Source organism: Exophiala oligosperma (assembly GCF_000835515.1).
Source record: "Exophiala oligosperma strain CBS 72588 unplaced genomic scaffold supercont1.2, whole genome shotgun sequence".
Taxonomy (NCBI): Eukaryota; Fungi; Ascomycota; class Eurotiomycetes; order Chaetothyriales; family Herpotrichiellaceae; genus Exophiala; species Exophiala oligosperma.
Window position 1 is genome coordinate 1,960,250 of NW_015622819.1, and position 15,357 is coordinate 1,975,606.

The following is a 15,357-nucleotide window of genomic DNA, read 5'->3' on the forward strand; positions in this document are numbered from 1 at the left end:
ACGACGACGACGTTATATTGTTCGTACCGAGGATACATTTGTCCCTTTATTTTCTTCTTACTCTTTTTGGAGGGTGGCCGCGTGGATTCAGTTCAGTCTCATGGGTCCGCGCCGTTTTATTCAATTTTTGTCCCCGCCACATGTTACGAGACAGACACGCTTCGTCTTCGTCTTCGTCGTCGCCATAACAAATCTCGACAAATTCAGTAATTTTTTCTTTTCTTTCGAAGCTCAGAGAGCACATACATACTCGCACCCCCTGTATATTTGACGGGTGTTTCAGCGTCTCACCCTGTTTCTCTCTCTCTTTCAACACCACCGACATCTCTCCGCCGAGTCCAGCCTGATCCCGCATATCTCCCTCGCCCCGTCAAAGCAAACCCACCTGCCTACACGGTCTGTCTTTTGCATGTTATCGAGCAACCCATAGTTGTTTGCGGTACATTCTTCGAGCTTCAGCACCACACGCGCCACTGGCCTGCCTTTTATGTGTTCTCTCCCGCAGCCACACCGAAGATCGCGCTGCGAAAAAGATCCACCGTCAGCACCTTAGTCGGCTCCCCGACCATTCGCGCGCATCATCCAGCAGCTCGGTCGTGCAAGCTCGACTTTTCCTAGGGAGAGGAGAGGAGAGGGCAAGGGAGTGCGCGCATTGCCGCGGGTGAGAGTGAGAGTGAGAGCTGTCTTACTACGGGGGTGGTAGTAGCAGCCAACCATCCTCGAAACAAAACGCGCCCAAGGCAGGAGGGCCGTCTGGGCCGGACCCTTTTCGCGGCCATGCCGCCGCCGTACCCTGGCCAACAACCACCAAACATCCTCATACTCGGTGCTACGGGTATCATCGGGACGTACATCACAAGGGCAATCGTGGACGCAAGAGAGAGCTTTGGGCGAATATGTATATTCACGAGTCAAAAGACCATGATGGAGAAGATCCAGGACATTGCCGCGCTGGAGGCATGGGGGGTCGAGATATACACCGGCCGGCTGGAGAGTGAAAGGTCCTTCAAGAGAGCTTGCGAAGGTACGTTATGTTTCACACACTCCGGAAGGGGTGCGGTGCGAGGGCCACTGGTACCTTTGATGCTGGAATGTGGGGACCAAACAAGAAAAGGAACCATCGAGGAAGAAAAGATTGTGGAACGCAGTTCCTTTTACTGACATGTGATCCCCATTTTGCCGCAGGTATCGACACGATCGTTTCGTGCGTGGGACGAGGTGGGATAGAAAAACAGATCAACCTGATCACCTGGGCCGAGCAAGCGGGCGTCCGGCGCTTCTTCCCCTCCGAATACGGCACCGACATCGAATACTGGCCACAGTCGGCACAGGAACCTCCACACCAACTCAAACTGAAAGTGAGAGCCCACATGAAGACGATGAAGAGGTTGGAGCACACGTACCTCGTGACCGGCCCGTACAGTGATTTGTACTTTGGCACGATGAAGGCCAGGCCCGAACTGGGAGAGTTCGACGTCAAGGGGAAAAAGGCGGTCTTGCTGGGTGACGGGGAAGGTCCCGTCAGTTTCACCGCCATGCACGAGTACGTTTTGGACCTTATTCCGGGAAATGCGGTGGCGTCCCTGACCCAGGTGGTGGTGTTGTTGTTGTTGTTGTTGTTGTTGTTGAGAGCTAACGTGTCCCCTCCCCCCCAAAAAACAGTGTCGGAAAATTCGTCGTTGCGGCCCTCCTCAACCCAGGGGCGTCGAGGAACACCACCCTTGTGGTACACTCCTTCACGGCCACGCCTCACGAAATCCTGGCCGAGTACGAACAACAAACGGGCTCCAAGTGGGAGAGATCCTACACCTCGGTCGAGCGGTTGAAGGAGATTGAAAAGGAGGAGTATCAAGTGTATTCGGCCCTCGCGACGGTGGTGACGCTACGGCGGATCTGGACCGAAGGTGGCACGCTGTACAAATTCTACGACGAAGGTATCCTGGGAGAAATCGAGACGGAAACGTTGGAGTCCCAGGTGACTTCCAACATCCGCAAACAAGAAGAAGGCGAGGGTCATTTTCCGAGCCTGATGAGGAAATTGAGTCTGCAGTGAGAGAAACAATACAGAAAGAAACCCTCCCTTGTGAATGAGGGAAAGGTTCGGCATTTGTACAAAGATTTTGGCTTCGGTATTCGACACTGTAAACAGAAAGAAAGAGAGAGGGGGGGAATATTCGATTGTATCATATGGACACAGTCTTTCTACCAAATTACGAGGTTTTGCATGGTGAGGTGGTACGTACCTCACCTTAAGCAGTCAGAGGTCTCAGCCTACGCTTTTCGGTTGTCTTTTGTCCTTTTGATTTTGGGGAGGACTGCGGCTGAAAGTGGTGGTGATTTTGGGCGGGTTTTAACAAAGATTCTCGAACGCAACATAGCCTTGTCTGTCCATTGGGGGATGGTTGAAGAGAAGGGGCATACCTACGGAGTTACTCACAGGTGAATATTATATTCATGGGTCGATATCTCTTGCCGATGACTTGTGTGTGTGTATGGGCAACCTCATCTGTTACAGAGTATCGAGCACTTGTTGTTTACCTCACCTACAGAAGATGTACGGAAGAGTTGTACACGGTTCTGCACACTGCACACTGTATACTGCCTTGCCTCTGCGGCATTCGTGCAAGAGGCTACAATTGAAGACATTATCTTAACCCATTGTCGTGTGCAAGCCATGATCCATCATTACATCGATCCAATACACATCGGTCTCACCACCGTCCATTCTTGACCAAGTCCGACGTACCAGTTCGAGACAGGTGTCGATCGGCAAGGGAGGAAGAATGTTCCGCAAGAGACTCAATCGAGAGGTGACGAATTTTCTCGCCTGTACAACCTTGACGAAAGTTGTTGCCAATTCCGTTTGTTCTTCCGTCGTCGTTCTGGATTTGTTTCCAGTAGGTTTTGTCCTACAATTGCTATCACTATCGCCCCTAGAAGATTCGTCGGTGGAATGAAAAAGACAACTGCTAACTGACAGCGGCGAATCGCCGTGTGGCGATGGCTGTTGTTGGTATTCGCCTTTCGCCAAAGGTGGAAGTCGTAATTCGCTCGCGCATGACACGAGCATGACTGGCTGCAGACATTTTGTCGATGATGTTATCGGGATTGATTCCAAAAGTCGAAGAGTGTCAACCGCGAGGTTGAGAAGCCATTGTTCGTCTTCTTCTTCGTCGTCGTCTTCGTTATCGTCAACACCAGTCTCGTTGTAGTTCGCCCCATCATGATGACCTCCAACATTACTCAACCAAGATGTTATCAAATCTCCGCCATCATCGTCGCCGGCGGCGTAATAGTCGTCACTGCCATGGCGACCCAACACCCCGAGAATCGTCGGTGATGACCTCTCCTGTCGACACCGGCTTCGACGGAGATCAGGAAACACCCGATACAAATGGAGAAGCCCACTGCGGCGGTATATCTCGGACACGGTCTGTAGATGCCAAACTGGTGTCTCGTGATCCCCTGGGTCCATAACGTCGTCGTCATTGTTGTAAAGCTTACCGACGTCGAGCAATTCCTTCTCTAGAGAGTACGCGAGCTCAAGAGCCTTTGTTGATTCATCGAGGCTGCGTTGCGTGACGAACTTGTTCCGTCGCCTCTTGAGTCGTTCTTGACGCACCAACGCTCCGACTCGGTGCACGATCGCCTGAGTGTCTCTGCATATACCGGTCCAAGGATGGGGGATTCTGTGGTTGGTGTGTCCGCCGCCGGACGACAGGGATCCGGAGGAGTCGATAGGAATATGAATATCCGTATCCGTATCCGTATCCGTATCTGACGAGCAGTCCACCCCGAAGTCACTAGATACGAACGACAATAGCATCTCCCAATATACGATCGCCTCTTGGAAGAACCTGACGTTGTTGTTCGCCGTGGGGGGTGTCGATGATGAGTTCGTTCGCACAGTGGTGGTGGTAGGTTGAGGTTGAGACAGAGCCATCTTGGACACTCGCTTCTTCAGACTTGTCAAGAACGGAATACCGAGGTCATGGGGGTCGAACCAGCTGGAGGTTTGACCGATCATCAACAAAGTCAACAGTGACCGGGGGTCGTGCTCCTGCCTGCTGGGCTCGGATCGGACGAGGGAAATTGCGTCGGCCCTGAGTCGTGGCACCGTGGTCTTGAATTGCGGGAATTGGTGCGCGAGACAGGCCCCTGCCATGCTTTGCATCGCCCGAAGCATCGCGGGGGATGAGGTCCACGATTGGGCCACAACCGTCCTGAAAGGGTTCAGATGCCCATCGAAACAGGAAAATAGTCCGGCAACCTCTTTGAAATAGTATTCTGTCAAGACGGAAGCCGGGTCGGTCAAGGATCTTGATGGTTTGGTGGTGGTGGTGATGGTGGCAGGCACCTTTGCAAACGCCGGGGTTTGGGCTGAGCGGTGCATGGCGACTTCACTTGGGAGTTCTTCTTGCACCGATGACGAGACAAAAGAAGCCTGGGTCGGACTTGCCGTCGTAACATGATTGGGATGCGATACCGCAGAACTTGGGATGCGTTCGGGTCCGTTGATACCCGGCATGTCATTGATCGTGACATTGTCGTCGTTGGCAAAGAGAAGAGAGTCTTCCGCGGTCAAGTAGTCATAACAGGTAGGTAACATTGAAGAATCATCATTATTCCAATCTTGATAAGGCCAATCTAGGTCCATGGCGCCGCTCCACTCGTCCCCGTCCGGGTTGTGTGGATCAAAGGCTTTCTTCACAGGTAAATGGCCTTGCCACCAGTCATTCCCAGTCGATACTACTGACGGGGATTTGGGTATTCGCCTTCTTGACGGCCGGTCGGCTGATGGTAAAGGGCGAACGACGTGTGAGCGTGAGCGTGCATCGCCGCTTGCACGTTCACTGACGGCCTTGACTCGTACAGGTTCCTTCGCCGTTCGACTTTCAGTCTGTCGAGGCCCATAAACTTCATGTTTCGTAGACCATTTTAGCAGTCGTTCATAGCCAGGGCACTCGAGTCCCTTTGACAAGCAACGTCCGCAGGCAGGCCGTTCTCCGTCACACTTGATCTAGTCACCTTGTGAGTTCCATGTTACTGGAAAGGACTGGATTGCACCAACCTTGCTTTTTTTACATTGTCTGCATCCATCCCTAGACTTGGTCCTTTGGGTTGCGCCGCCCATTTGCAAAGACCAAAGCGTTCGTTGTTATCAATGGGGTCGATCTAGGCCATCAACATCCTGTCCTCAACTGGCAAATCCTGAGATGATGGAACAATTATCTGCAGCGCGTTCGATATGAGTTGGGAGGTGTCGTCCACTTTGGTTTCCCAAGGTTTACGATTGTCATTATGGTAGGCAGGGGGCCAATGCGGGGGTGAAGGGGTCCCCCAGACCACAGTTGCGGATCCCTCAGTTCGGCACAACCCTCCCCGGGGAGAAAGTTCGTGTTTACAGGCCTTTCCACCCAGTTATGACCTCAGCCTTGTAGTGATACTTGCAATTATCGAACGACTCGGGGAACAGGAATCAATTCTCGTCGCCCATCGGGTGTGTGGAAGTTTTGAAAAATGGGCTGAAGTAGTATCGAAGGCCACGGGACATCGCCATCGCACAATAGCTCCTAAATTGGTAACCTCTTTCGTTGCTTCGAAACTTTAACACGGCTGAAAGATAAGAATGGAACTTGGCCAAATCTGGCAATTTGCTGGGAACAATTGGCACAGGCGAGACTCTCTTCTTCCTCGACCCTCACAACAAAAGTCTTTTTCATTGACAAATCGTCACCTTGGAAGTCCTAGTTCTGTACAAGTTCTTCCGGTCTTCCTTGGTGAGGAGTTCCACCTCAGAGATAAATCAAAACACAATTTGGATGTTTTCCTTATCGGGTTACTCGCTCCCATCTGGGATATCGAAACAGCTGATGTCGTTGCACATGATGCCTGTCCAGTAGATCAGGACGTGCTGTGGTAACCCCTTGCATGATCTGTACTTGCTCTGGACACAAGTAGAGGGTTGTATAGTGGACAGGATAAGCTAGATAGAATCCGACCGTCAGAACAATAATCCATTCAAGCAGCTTTTCGCGTCAAAAAACAAAAGGATGCTGATGTCTGACGCTTTGTAGCAAGAGAGAAGATGACGAATCTTGACACTGTAGATTTGCTTTACTTTGGGCAACGTCCCCGAAAGTAGAATCCTCTTCCCATCTGCCGTAGACCTCGCCATAGATGTGAGCCGTGGGTATCGGGATCGTCTTGGTACGGTGATATACGTACGTATTTGAGAGGCCAACAGATGGTATTGTTAAGGAACTTGACTCTTGGGATATGAGAATAGAAAAGCCAAAGCCTTTGTTTCCCTGTGTTGGGATTTTTTTATGAAACAGTAAGAGTTTGCCCCTCAACGTGTCCATTTTTATGGCGAAAAGACAAGCGGCCAGGATACTATTTGAGACCACAAGATTAACGATCAAGCGAATTTTTAGATACCTAGCTCGGAAGCATCCGGTTTTGGATGGTCAGGGGAGACCTATATTAATCGTCTCGCTTTCATCATGATGTTGTCAAAGTGAATAGTATGGTATGACTAATAGTTGACGACGTTGTGAATTAAAGTTGCACTTCGCGATGGCTTTGGGCACAATTCAAACTCGATAGAAACACACAGGTAATGATATATTTGGTGTAACCCCTATATAACCGTCCCTCATCTTACTTGATCAATCTTCGGTCCCTTCAACACGTGCTTCCTTCTCTTCCTGGATCGAACTTCGGTGTAGCCCCTGCATAGCGTCGCGATGTATCACGTCCTCCCCGAGGATCAGATCGAATTGCTGCAGCATCGTCAGACTTGTCTTTGGAGGCAAAGTAGCACAATTATACTCACTGGGCCATGGTACGCTCCCTTTTTGACTATCCACAACCCGGCGATAAATATCAAGAAAAGTCCCACGACAACAGAGACATAATCTGCGTGTCAAGTTAGTGGGAATGGTAGAGTGGTTGGAGGATATTGGTTTCGAATTAGAATCATTTGGATGCCGAATGGTCAACAAGACAAAGTTACATACTCATATTCGATGCGTTCACGTCGTATGTCGCCGGGAAGCAGAAAAACTGAGTTTCGGTATCAGCACCTCTCAGGGCCAAAGGGTTTTGAATCTTCCGTATCTTACTCACAATTGATGTAACAAAGACGAACACAACAGCTATTAAATTGATGACGAAGCCATACCGATGGCCGAGGCTGAAATCCGGAGTGAGATCCGCCACGGCAGATCGTCCTCGGACAAGAAAAACGAGGACGGGAGCCGCGTAGGAGACATTGAGGAAAATGGTGCAGCTGGCGATATAAGCGTTGAATGCCACGGGTGGGCCTGAACAGCGAAGAACAGAATTAGCTAAAGTATGTCATGAGTGGGGGTAGTGTGTATATATACCAAGATACAGTAAACCAAAGAGTAGATTGAAAGTAGCAGCCACCAGGATTGCATTCACAGGTACGTTCAGACGAGGTTCAATACGTGCAAGACTGGTTGACGGGTTAGCATTTTGAAACCGAATTCCGTATTCAATCTTGGGCTGACTTACCATCGTGAAAATGGTGTACCATTGTCTCGAGCCATGGCCCACAGAAGCCTTGAGCCAGATGTGATGCTGCCATTGGTGCCGTTGACGAAACAAATCGCGAGAGCCACGGTGAGCACGACCGCCGCAGCCCGACTGTGTGTTGCTTGATGGATGATCTCGGTGATGGGCATTCTAGTGGGAGTAGACAAAATGGTCTGCGGGTCGGTAAGGCTGAACAACATTACCAGGATAAAAGCAATACCACTGTGTTCATACATTGTAAGATACACCGTCCGTCGAACTGATAAGATAGGGCAAGAGTGCTTACGTTATTCCTCCAATTGCCACCGCCGTGATCATGGCAATGGGGGCATCTCTTGTCGGTCGTGGCATTTCTTCAGTCAGATGGGCCACAGCGTCGAAGCCGATCAGAGACAAAGCAGACTGAAGCAGACCCAAGATCCAAGCCATGCCATCACTCCAGCCGGTCGTATTGGAGAAATCGGTAAAGACATATTTTGCATGGGTTTTTTCAGAAGTGGCCAGGATCGTGGCACTAATGACGACGCATGCGAGAATAGACCACAACACTACCAAAGTCAGTCATGCTCATCTCTCTCTTGCTATGCTTGGGAAGCATTATTAAACCGAGGTTCGAGATAAACTCACAAGCGCCTTCATTCCAACGACCCAGGAGGTGGTACCCAAAAACATTCAACAAGACCCCAAAGAGAGAGACCGCGACGAAGATGAGATATGTTCGCCATTCGGTAATCTCATAGTGTCCCCCCGAACCCACTTGGATGGCGGCAGAGAAAAATTGGGCTTTCGGTGCTGGTTAGCTGGCGTCATTCTCGAAAATGTCAGGATATTGGGTCCCACAAACCAGCAAAAAAGGCTTCGGTGGTGATTAATGTCAACCACCCAGCAATGTTGATCCAGCCAACGATGAAGCTCTACCTAAATTAGCATGGATTTCCATATGAACGAATAAATAAAGGGGTTGCATAAGCCTACCATCATGACCTTCCAACTTTCATGAGATGCTGCGAATGCCCAGTGATACTGACCTCCAGCGGTGGGCCAAATCGAACTCAATTCTCCTAGGCTTGCGGCGATGCATAAATTGCAAAGGACGCATAGGATGAACCCATAGACAAAGGACACAGGCCCCCCAGAAGGCATCACGATCCCCAGCGTCCCGGCCAATGCGATCCATGTACTGGAATCGTTAGATAATCCTCAGCTGATTTTTAGATGCGTTGATTTTTTTTATACTTACTTCAAGATAGCAAAAGTCATACCGATCATGGTCAGTTTCGAAAAGCGCTTTTCCAGATGTCCCTCTTTCGTATGGAGTTCGACGGCAGTTGGGCTTTCCATGTTGTCTGATCTACCCAATGGGTGATTTAGAGACTGGATAGTTTCGTGGAACGCTCTGGGAGAAGATCAACGCATAAGCATTTTGTATATGTGTGTGTGAGAGAGAAAAGTGTTTCAGGGGAGAGGCTAGAGAGATACTGGTAGCTTTATGTGTTACCAGGTATCTATATAGTATTGCTCCACAATCAATCCCTGAGGCATGTGTAGCCATCGTAGTTGAATCCGTGCAGCCGTCTGACACCATTCTGTTCTTGCGGAGTACGAATATTAGACTCGTCATCAGCCCACAGAGTCTTCCTTTTCCCCGCAAGTCCTCAATTTCATTGATAACTGCAGAGATTGCTTGACTCTGTGTTAGATGTGAAGTGTGGAATGGGGGTTCATTTGCCTCCACTTTTTTTGGCTCTAGCCACATATGTATATAAAAGCCGATCGCCGATTGGTTGATGGCCAAGTGGCAACGTCCTGCGGTTTGATGGTTACCACACGCCGTGCAGAAAGGTTGATCTGAAAAGAAGAGATGACGAAGCTTGGATATTTCCCTTTGAGGCACTAATGTGAGACTGAATCTAGAGCCTACCAGGGTTCCTCGTCTCCGACCGATTTCCTTATCATTGTTTCCCGGCAGACATCCCTAACCAAGGTCTTTTTATCTTCGCTGTCCGCGGAACAAAATTCGACAGGGATTGTTGGTTCAACCCTCTGACACAACCAACATGCTGCGTGATTGGAAGCTGGGCAACTAACGAACCTTGCGTGGGCCATGTGGTGGATAGATTCAGCCATTGCGGTCACCATCGGGCTTTTCCACCCATTTGCCATCATATCTCTACACGACGACGGTAAAGAGGCTCACATGAAGCTCCAAGCGATGACGACTGTGTGGTTGCTCCCGGTTGTGAGCACCATTGTCGCCTCAGCCACCGGAGGAATCGCGGCCGAGGCTCTCACCAATGCTGGATGTCATCAGCATGCCTTCTGGACCATGATCATTTCGTGTATCTTGCTTGTTACTGGCCTCCCGATTGCGACGGTGAGCCTTGTCATTTAATTCCATCGGTTGACCACGCACCGTCTTCCTTAAGTAATGGTCGTCTCGATTTTCCCCTTGAACGTCTTAGACAGGGATCATTTGCCCTGATGCGATTGGGCCGCGTCGCGGCAGAGCTGTTTCCGAACTTGGATAATATAGCTCTGGATAAATACGGAAACGTTGGCTCAGAGCTGGACACATTTGGTACCGCAGTTGCCATGATCATGTGGTGATACGATCTCTTGTGGGTAGTGTTGGCGCTCTTGAGCACCACAAGAGACAAGTTTCTTTTCAATATGGGTAAGTTCTCACAGCCAGCAGATGCACCCACATGAGTCTGTCAACCAAAGATCTGAAGCTGACCTGTTTTTTAACCCGTACCCAGGTTGGCGGGGCTTTATTTTCCCATTGGGAGCGTTTGCTGTCTCTACCACCACACTCGGAGCCAATACTCTAGTTCTTTCTTCAAGGTGTTAGGTAAAATCTTCTCCCTTGCCGTCCTCCTACTTTGGTCGATGGTTGTTTTCAAGCACGCCATGGCGAGTTTGAACGAGACCATGTTTTTTGCACCATGTGCAAAGGATTTCGACCAATATTGGGTGGAGAAGAAGACTCAGCACTTGGAGTCTGCTGGATAGGTTTATAGAGACCAATACGCGCCCGGCTATCTGCTGTAGATTAGTCAAACATATTAGATAGTATTCCTCAGCTTAATACGACTCCATTGCAACGGGTCAAGACAACGAGGAGGGAAAGGTGTAATCTAATGATGACGGCATTTGAATAGACACGTATCATACATAGTATGAGTCATTTTTCAACCTGGTCGATGTGAAAAGCGAAAGACGTAAGGCAGGTATTGCATATGGACGGAAAGAAGCAGCATCAATCTACAGCCCGGGGTTCTAGCAGCCCGCAATGAAGTTCTCCCTGTGGATGTTGATGGGCATGAAATAAAGGGGCCTCGTAGGGTTGGCTTAGTAACAGTTTTAGGGTTCGGGAAGTTTGTTCCGGGCTTCGATTATGCAATGATTGTCTCTCTCTCCGGGCTCCCGGGAGTCTTATGACGTATCGTAGAAATCCACCTGAAGAAGAGCCCAAGCTTCACCTCCGCAGATGCGGCAGAAAACACATCTACCACCACGGGTGCAATACAGCCCAGCTTTATAGCTTCAACATTTCCTTATCCTTCTCCTCCTTCGGTCTTTTTCGAACCGCCTACCACTTCCCTCTCGTTTAAGCTTCCTGCCGTGTCCGACAAGAGACTTCTCCCGAACAACCTTCCCTACGGCGTCTTCTCACCTTTGATCCGCAATGTCTTCCGACGCATTTGCCGCGTTAAGGAAAACAAGCGGGGATGAATTGGGAAGGCTGGCGGAAGAACACTTCAAACACGAGTGAGAGCAATAGACTCCCTGGTTCTAATAAGCTCACAAATCCTGACTGACTTGGTCCGCAGTTTACGAGAAGAAGATCGAGATGTGGTGAAACGATCCGCTTCAAAGGTCTCTACCCATGCCATGATCGGATCGGCCATAGGCGTAGGATTGGGCAGTTTCTTTGCCTACCGGATTCGGGCGAATCGACGAGCGTTCTACGAAGCTTTCCGCGCCACCGAGAAGCCTACGCACGTGCGATTCGCGGACGGGAGAGAAGAAGCTATACCGGACGTCACGCCGTTGTTACAGCCAACGTCGCTAGGGGACGCGATGGCTTTTACATTCTTTGGTATTGCCGGATTGTTCCTGGGAGGCGAGACTGGTCTCTTGACAGGGACGTGGTCAGCCCGGAGAACATTGGCACAAAACCCAGACACTCAGGCGCGGGTGGAAAAGGCGTGGAGAGCATTCAGAGCAGATACATTGAGAAAGCAAATTGAGGAGTTGGAGGCTGGGAATAGCAAGGAGGACTCGATGCTTTGGTAGGGACTAATAGGTATGGACATATAAGAAGAATGACCATGCCAATCAGAATTGTTGGGTATGGATTGTCAGAATATATGTTGATGGCCGAGAAGAAGAAGAAGAAGTCAGCATCTCTCTGTCCCAAAACAGGAATCGGCAGACTCCCTCCTCGTGCCTCAAAAATCCACGTGTCATCTTCCTTAGTCCCCCATGAAGCGAGCTCGATGGCAGTAATGGCAATATCGGCCTTCGAGATAGGAACCGTGAGCTCGAACAACTGATGAAGAACAAGCGGCTTGAAATCCGGCATTCCTAATCTTGACCAAGCGTCTCATTGTGTGTTGCATCGAATCATTCAACACTGACACCTCGACCGTGGCAAGATTACGGTTCACGTTGGAGGAATCCGATTCTCAATCGCGCAGTTCTGTTTTCTTCAAAGACCTTTCTCGCTGCTACACATCAAAGGGACAACTCAGTATTCATTCACTAGTAAGATTGGGATCATTTAACATCGCTGCAAATGGAATTCACTTCACTGCCGCCACTTTTCAACCACCTTTATTCTTACCCTGGAAATTTACACTCGCACATTCCCCTTCCTTTCGACCTAGAACATCGTTGTTCACATTAAATCCAAAGCAAGTTCTCTAACTCGCAGACATCCTCCCTCCTCAAACGTCAGACGTCATTGTCAACGAGATCCGTTCTACCGACGCGTGGTCGTGAAAAATGGCTGCCACCGAAACCCTTCTTGAGGTCATTGATAAAGATGGTGACTTGATCCTGGCAGTCGGGATTGACGAAGACCCCGACGAGATGACAGATCGTGAGGGACGCGCGCCACAAGAGTTGGTAGCCATGGAGGAGGATCTTTGGGGAGAACCTGGTCCAAGCTATGGACGTACTGGTCATCCCAATGGAGATGAAATCAGCATAAGTGACTACGACGAGTCAGACCTCACTGGGCAACCAAGACTTCAAGATTTGAGGAGCCAAGAGGAGGAACTTGGGAGAGAGACTAGTTCAAGCTCTCGACACTATGTTCGTCTCCTGGTGTCGTCGACGTTCCTCACGCATGCTTCTCCAGTCTTCAAAGTCATGTTGGATGGTCGGTTTGCAGAAGGACAACTCACGCTTTCGAAGCAGAACCCTCCTACCATCGCACTACCAGAAGATGATCCTGATACTGTTGCTTTGCTCTGCAAGATCTTGCACCTGATCGGCGACATTTATCAGCGAGTAACGGGCAAGCAATTGATCAAATTGGCGGTCATCAGCGACAAGTACAACTGCTCCAGGTCTCTCGTTCCATGGTTTCGAGGCCAACTCCATCAATTCACAATCCCGGCAACTGGCATTTTCGATCAAGTGGCCCTGGATAGGCGTGAGATGAGTCTAGAACAGGTTATCTTGATTTCTTATCTCATTGACGATAACGAAATGTTTGCAAAATCCACCGAAACCTACTATCGGGAGAAGAGCCGTGAGCAGATTCAGATAAGTCTGAAGTTAGTTGTTGACGGTTGGATACAATCCGATCTCGTAGGTAAGCACACGCACTTAGTATTTCGTTTGTGATATTTCAAATCTCACTAACATTCTCGAGCAACAATCCAAAACTGGCAAGACTATTTCCTTGACCGAGCCGCTCAGATTGGCGGTGACGTGCTTGAGAGCGTTGTCAAGCAGATGAACATGGCGGATCACGAAGGGTCTAGCTATGACAAGAGCAGCAGCAGCTTCGCCTTGTGTCCAGGACACGCACAACGTTTGGGAGCTCTGAGCGCCGTCCTCACCTTACGGGGGCTGTGGCCCAACAGCAATCGATGCAACAAGAGCGTAAGTGGTATGATGAGAGAGTGGGAAGATGTGGGAGCCATCAATTTTCATGACGACAGAACACCGATGCCCGTTCGTGGCGGTACCTGGGGTCCGTGCATGTGCGCAGATAGGCTCAACATCAACACTGAGCTGGAGTTGCGAATCATTCGACTGGAGTTTGATCTCAGAGGCGGCATCTGTTTACCTTGCTTCAAGCGGAAAGGAAGGGTCGAGACACCTGCAGAGTGTCCCAATATGATTACTCACAAACTGTGGCCACATTGTGTCTTGAACGCTGAAAATGGACTCGGTAAAAATGGATCTGGTTGAGCATGGCATAGCAACGGGATTGGATTTCAGTTAGTCTTGACGAAGCTACGGACGGCATGTTACGATGTGATCGGCACTGGCGACTGTTGAGTGTATCAAAGGTCTGAGTGTGAAACAGGATGTGACTTGATTTGAAAAGGGAATGATTGAGCGACGAGTGTTACAAAAAAGCATTGTTCGACATGGTCTTATCACAAGGCTAGTGAGAACCAGACGTGTGTACAGAGTATCAACAGACTGAATTCGAATCAATCCATAAAGATCACCCTGACGCGTAATGCGTATATTGATTGCACTTTACACCTCCAGCACCTTTCGTTCTCTCCGTTGCCTCTCATGTCTTTTTTCTTTTCCGTTTCGCTTGTCCAATGACAACTTCAATATTGTCACGGAGCACGGTGACTATTTTGGGGTCTACATGTCTGCCACCTCCTTCAACTCGACCGACGGTCCCTCTCCGGCCTTTTGCGCTCCAATCTGTTGCGTCTCCTGCGGTAGGATCTCCCCGTGCTTGTAGCGGGTGAAGTGGCGGATCGCCACCCTCTGTCGGAAGAGGTGGTCAATCTCCTCGAGAGAAAACGAGCGACATTCGGGCACACCGAAAATGGCGAAAATCAGAGTCAAAAAGGCGATGGGGGCGAAGACGAATCCGATCTTGGCCCCCAGGTTGGCGTAAGGCGCGTAGAGGAGGTAAGGGATGCAGAAGGAGACGACAAACTGGGTGACGACCGTGATGGAACTGGCCACGGTGTATGTTACATCTCTCATGCCTGTTGGATAACATAATTAACACAGACGTTCAAATATTGAGTAGGGTAGTGCCACGGAAGGGGGAGAGAGACGTGTGTATAAGAGGAGAAGGGATGAGAGAGAGGAGAGGAGAAAATGGACCAACGTACGTGAACTAGGTATTTCGGATGTGAGGATATGATAGATCGGTGCCCATCCAAACACAAACCCTAGGTAGTAAACGGTAAACAATGCGGTCATGGCGATTTTGGTCCCGTCGCCTGGGTTTGAGATTGTACCGAGACCACCGATGGCGAAGTAAGTTGTAGTTTGGACGGTTGAGCCTATGATGAGTGGAAGTCTGTTTTGTTGTTTGTTAGTTTAGAGTAGACAATCGAAGGGTATGGAAGAACGAAGAGGCAGCCGTGTCAGGGAGAGAAAGGAGAAGAAGAAATAGAAAGGGAAAGAGATGGTATGTATGTGAGTCTGCAATAACGAAAAACATACCTTCTTCCAACTTTGTCAAACATATACATGGCCAATAGAACAATGACGATCTGTAGCGATGTATTGATGAGAAACATCTGAAACGGGTTGGGACCGTTTAGGTCTTTGAGAAAGATGGTTCCGTAT

General features: G+C 49.6%; 6 protein-coding genes across 7 annotated transcripts; 4 read left to right on the forward strand and 2 right to left on the reverse strand.

Moving 5' to 3' along the window:
- The first annotated feature begins 174 nt into the window (after positions 1–174).
- PV06_02156 lies at positions 175–2,694 on the forward strand. 2 transcript variants are annotated; one of them, XM_016402805.1, is made up of 3 exons: positions 175–1,024; positions 1,186–1,543; positions 1,663–2,694. In XM_016402805.1, exons 1-3 carry the CDS (start codon positions 778–780, stop codon positions 2,051–2,053), a joined length of 996 nt encoding a protein of 331 aa, XP_016266702.1. In that variant the 5' UTR covers positions 175–777; the 3' UTR covers positions 2,054–2,694. The 2 variants fall into 2 exon arrangements, with proteins under 2 accessions (XP_016266702.1, XP_016266703.1); XM_016402806.1 differs by having other exon boundaries at positions 175–1,543.
- PV06_02157 (uncharacterized protein) lies at positions 2,651–4,657 on the reverse strand (the record flags this gene model as incomplete). Its single annotated transcript, XM_016402807.1, has 1 exon — positions 2,651–4,657. The coding sequence occupies one exon, from the start codon at positions 4,655–4,657 to the stop codon at positions 2,651–2,653; it is 2,007 nt and encodes a 668-aa protein (XP_016266704.1).
- Positions 4,658–6,671: 2,014 nt separating this feature from the next.
- On the reverse strand, positions 6,672–8,904 carry PV06_02158 (uncharacterized protein; the record flags this gene model as incomplete). Its single annotated transcript, XM_016402808.1, has 11 exons — positions 6,672–6,785; positions 6,839–6,921; positions 7,023–7,068; positions 7,132–7,328; positions 7,392–7,483; positions 7,543–7,785; positions 7,850–8,111; positions 8,191–8,346; positions 8,408–8,477; positions 8,539–8,743; positions 8,804–8,904. The coding sequence occupies 11 exons, from the start codon at positions 8,902–8,904 to the stop codon at positions 6,672–6,674; spliced, it is 1,569 nt and encodes a 522-aa protein (XP_016266705.1).
- A 763-nt stretch (positions 8,905–9,667) lies between these two features.
- On the forward strand, positions 9,668–10,170 carry PV06_02159 (uncharacterized protein; the record flags this gene model as incomplete). The annotated part of the gene is made up of 2 exons (XM_016402809.1): positions 9,668–9,937; positions 10,030–10,170. 2 exons carry the CDS (start codon positions 9,668–9,670, stop codon positions 10,168–10,170), a joined length of 411 nt encoding a protein of 136 aa, XP_016266706.1.
- A 1,081-nt stretch (positions 10,171–11,251) lies between these two features.
- Positions 11,252–11,862, forward strand: PV06_02160 (uncharacterized protein; the record flags this gene model as incomplete). The annotated part of the gene is made up of 2 exons (XM_016402810.1): positions 11,252–11,334; positions 11,397–11,862. 2 exons carry the CDS (start codon positions 11,252–11,254, stop codon positions 11,860–11,862), a joined length of 549 nt encoding a protein of 182 aa, XP_016266707.1.
- Positions 11,863–12,573: 711 nt separating this feature from the next.
- On the forward strand, positions 12,574–14,234 carry PV06_02161 (uncharacterized protein; the record flags this gene model as incomplete). The annotated part of the gene is made up of 2 exons (XM_016402811.1): positions 12,574–13,390; positions 13,451–14,234. 2 exons carry the CDS (start codon positions 12,574–12,576, stop codon positions 13,993–13,995), a joined length of 1,362 nt encoding a protein of 453 aa, XP_016266708.1. The 3' UTR covers positions 13,996–14,234.
- Between the last annotated feature and the right edge of the window lie 1,123 nt (positions 14,235–15,357).

Coding starts and splice junctions, on each gene's coding strand:
- PV06_02156 (XM_016402805.1), top strand. CDS start 778: ATGCCGCCGCCGTACCCTGGCCAACAACCACCAAACATCCTCATACTC. Junction 1,025..1,185: donor CTTCAAGAGAGCTTGCGAAG/GTACGTTATGTT, acceptor ATTTTGCCGCAG/GTATCGACACGATCGTTTCG. Junction 1,544..1,662: donor AGTTTCACCGCCATGCACGA/GTACGTTTTGGA, acceptor CCCAAAAAACAG/TGTCGGAAAATTCGTCGTTG.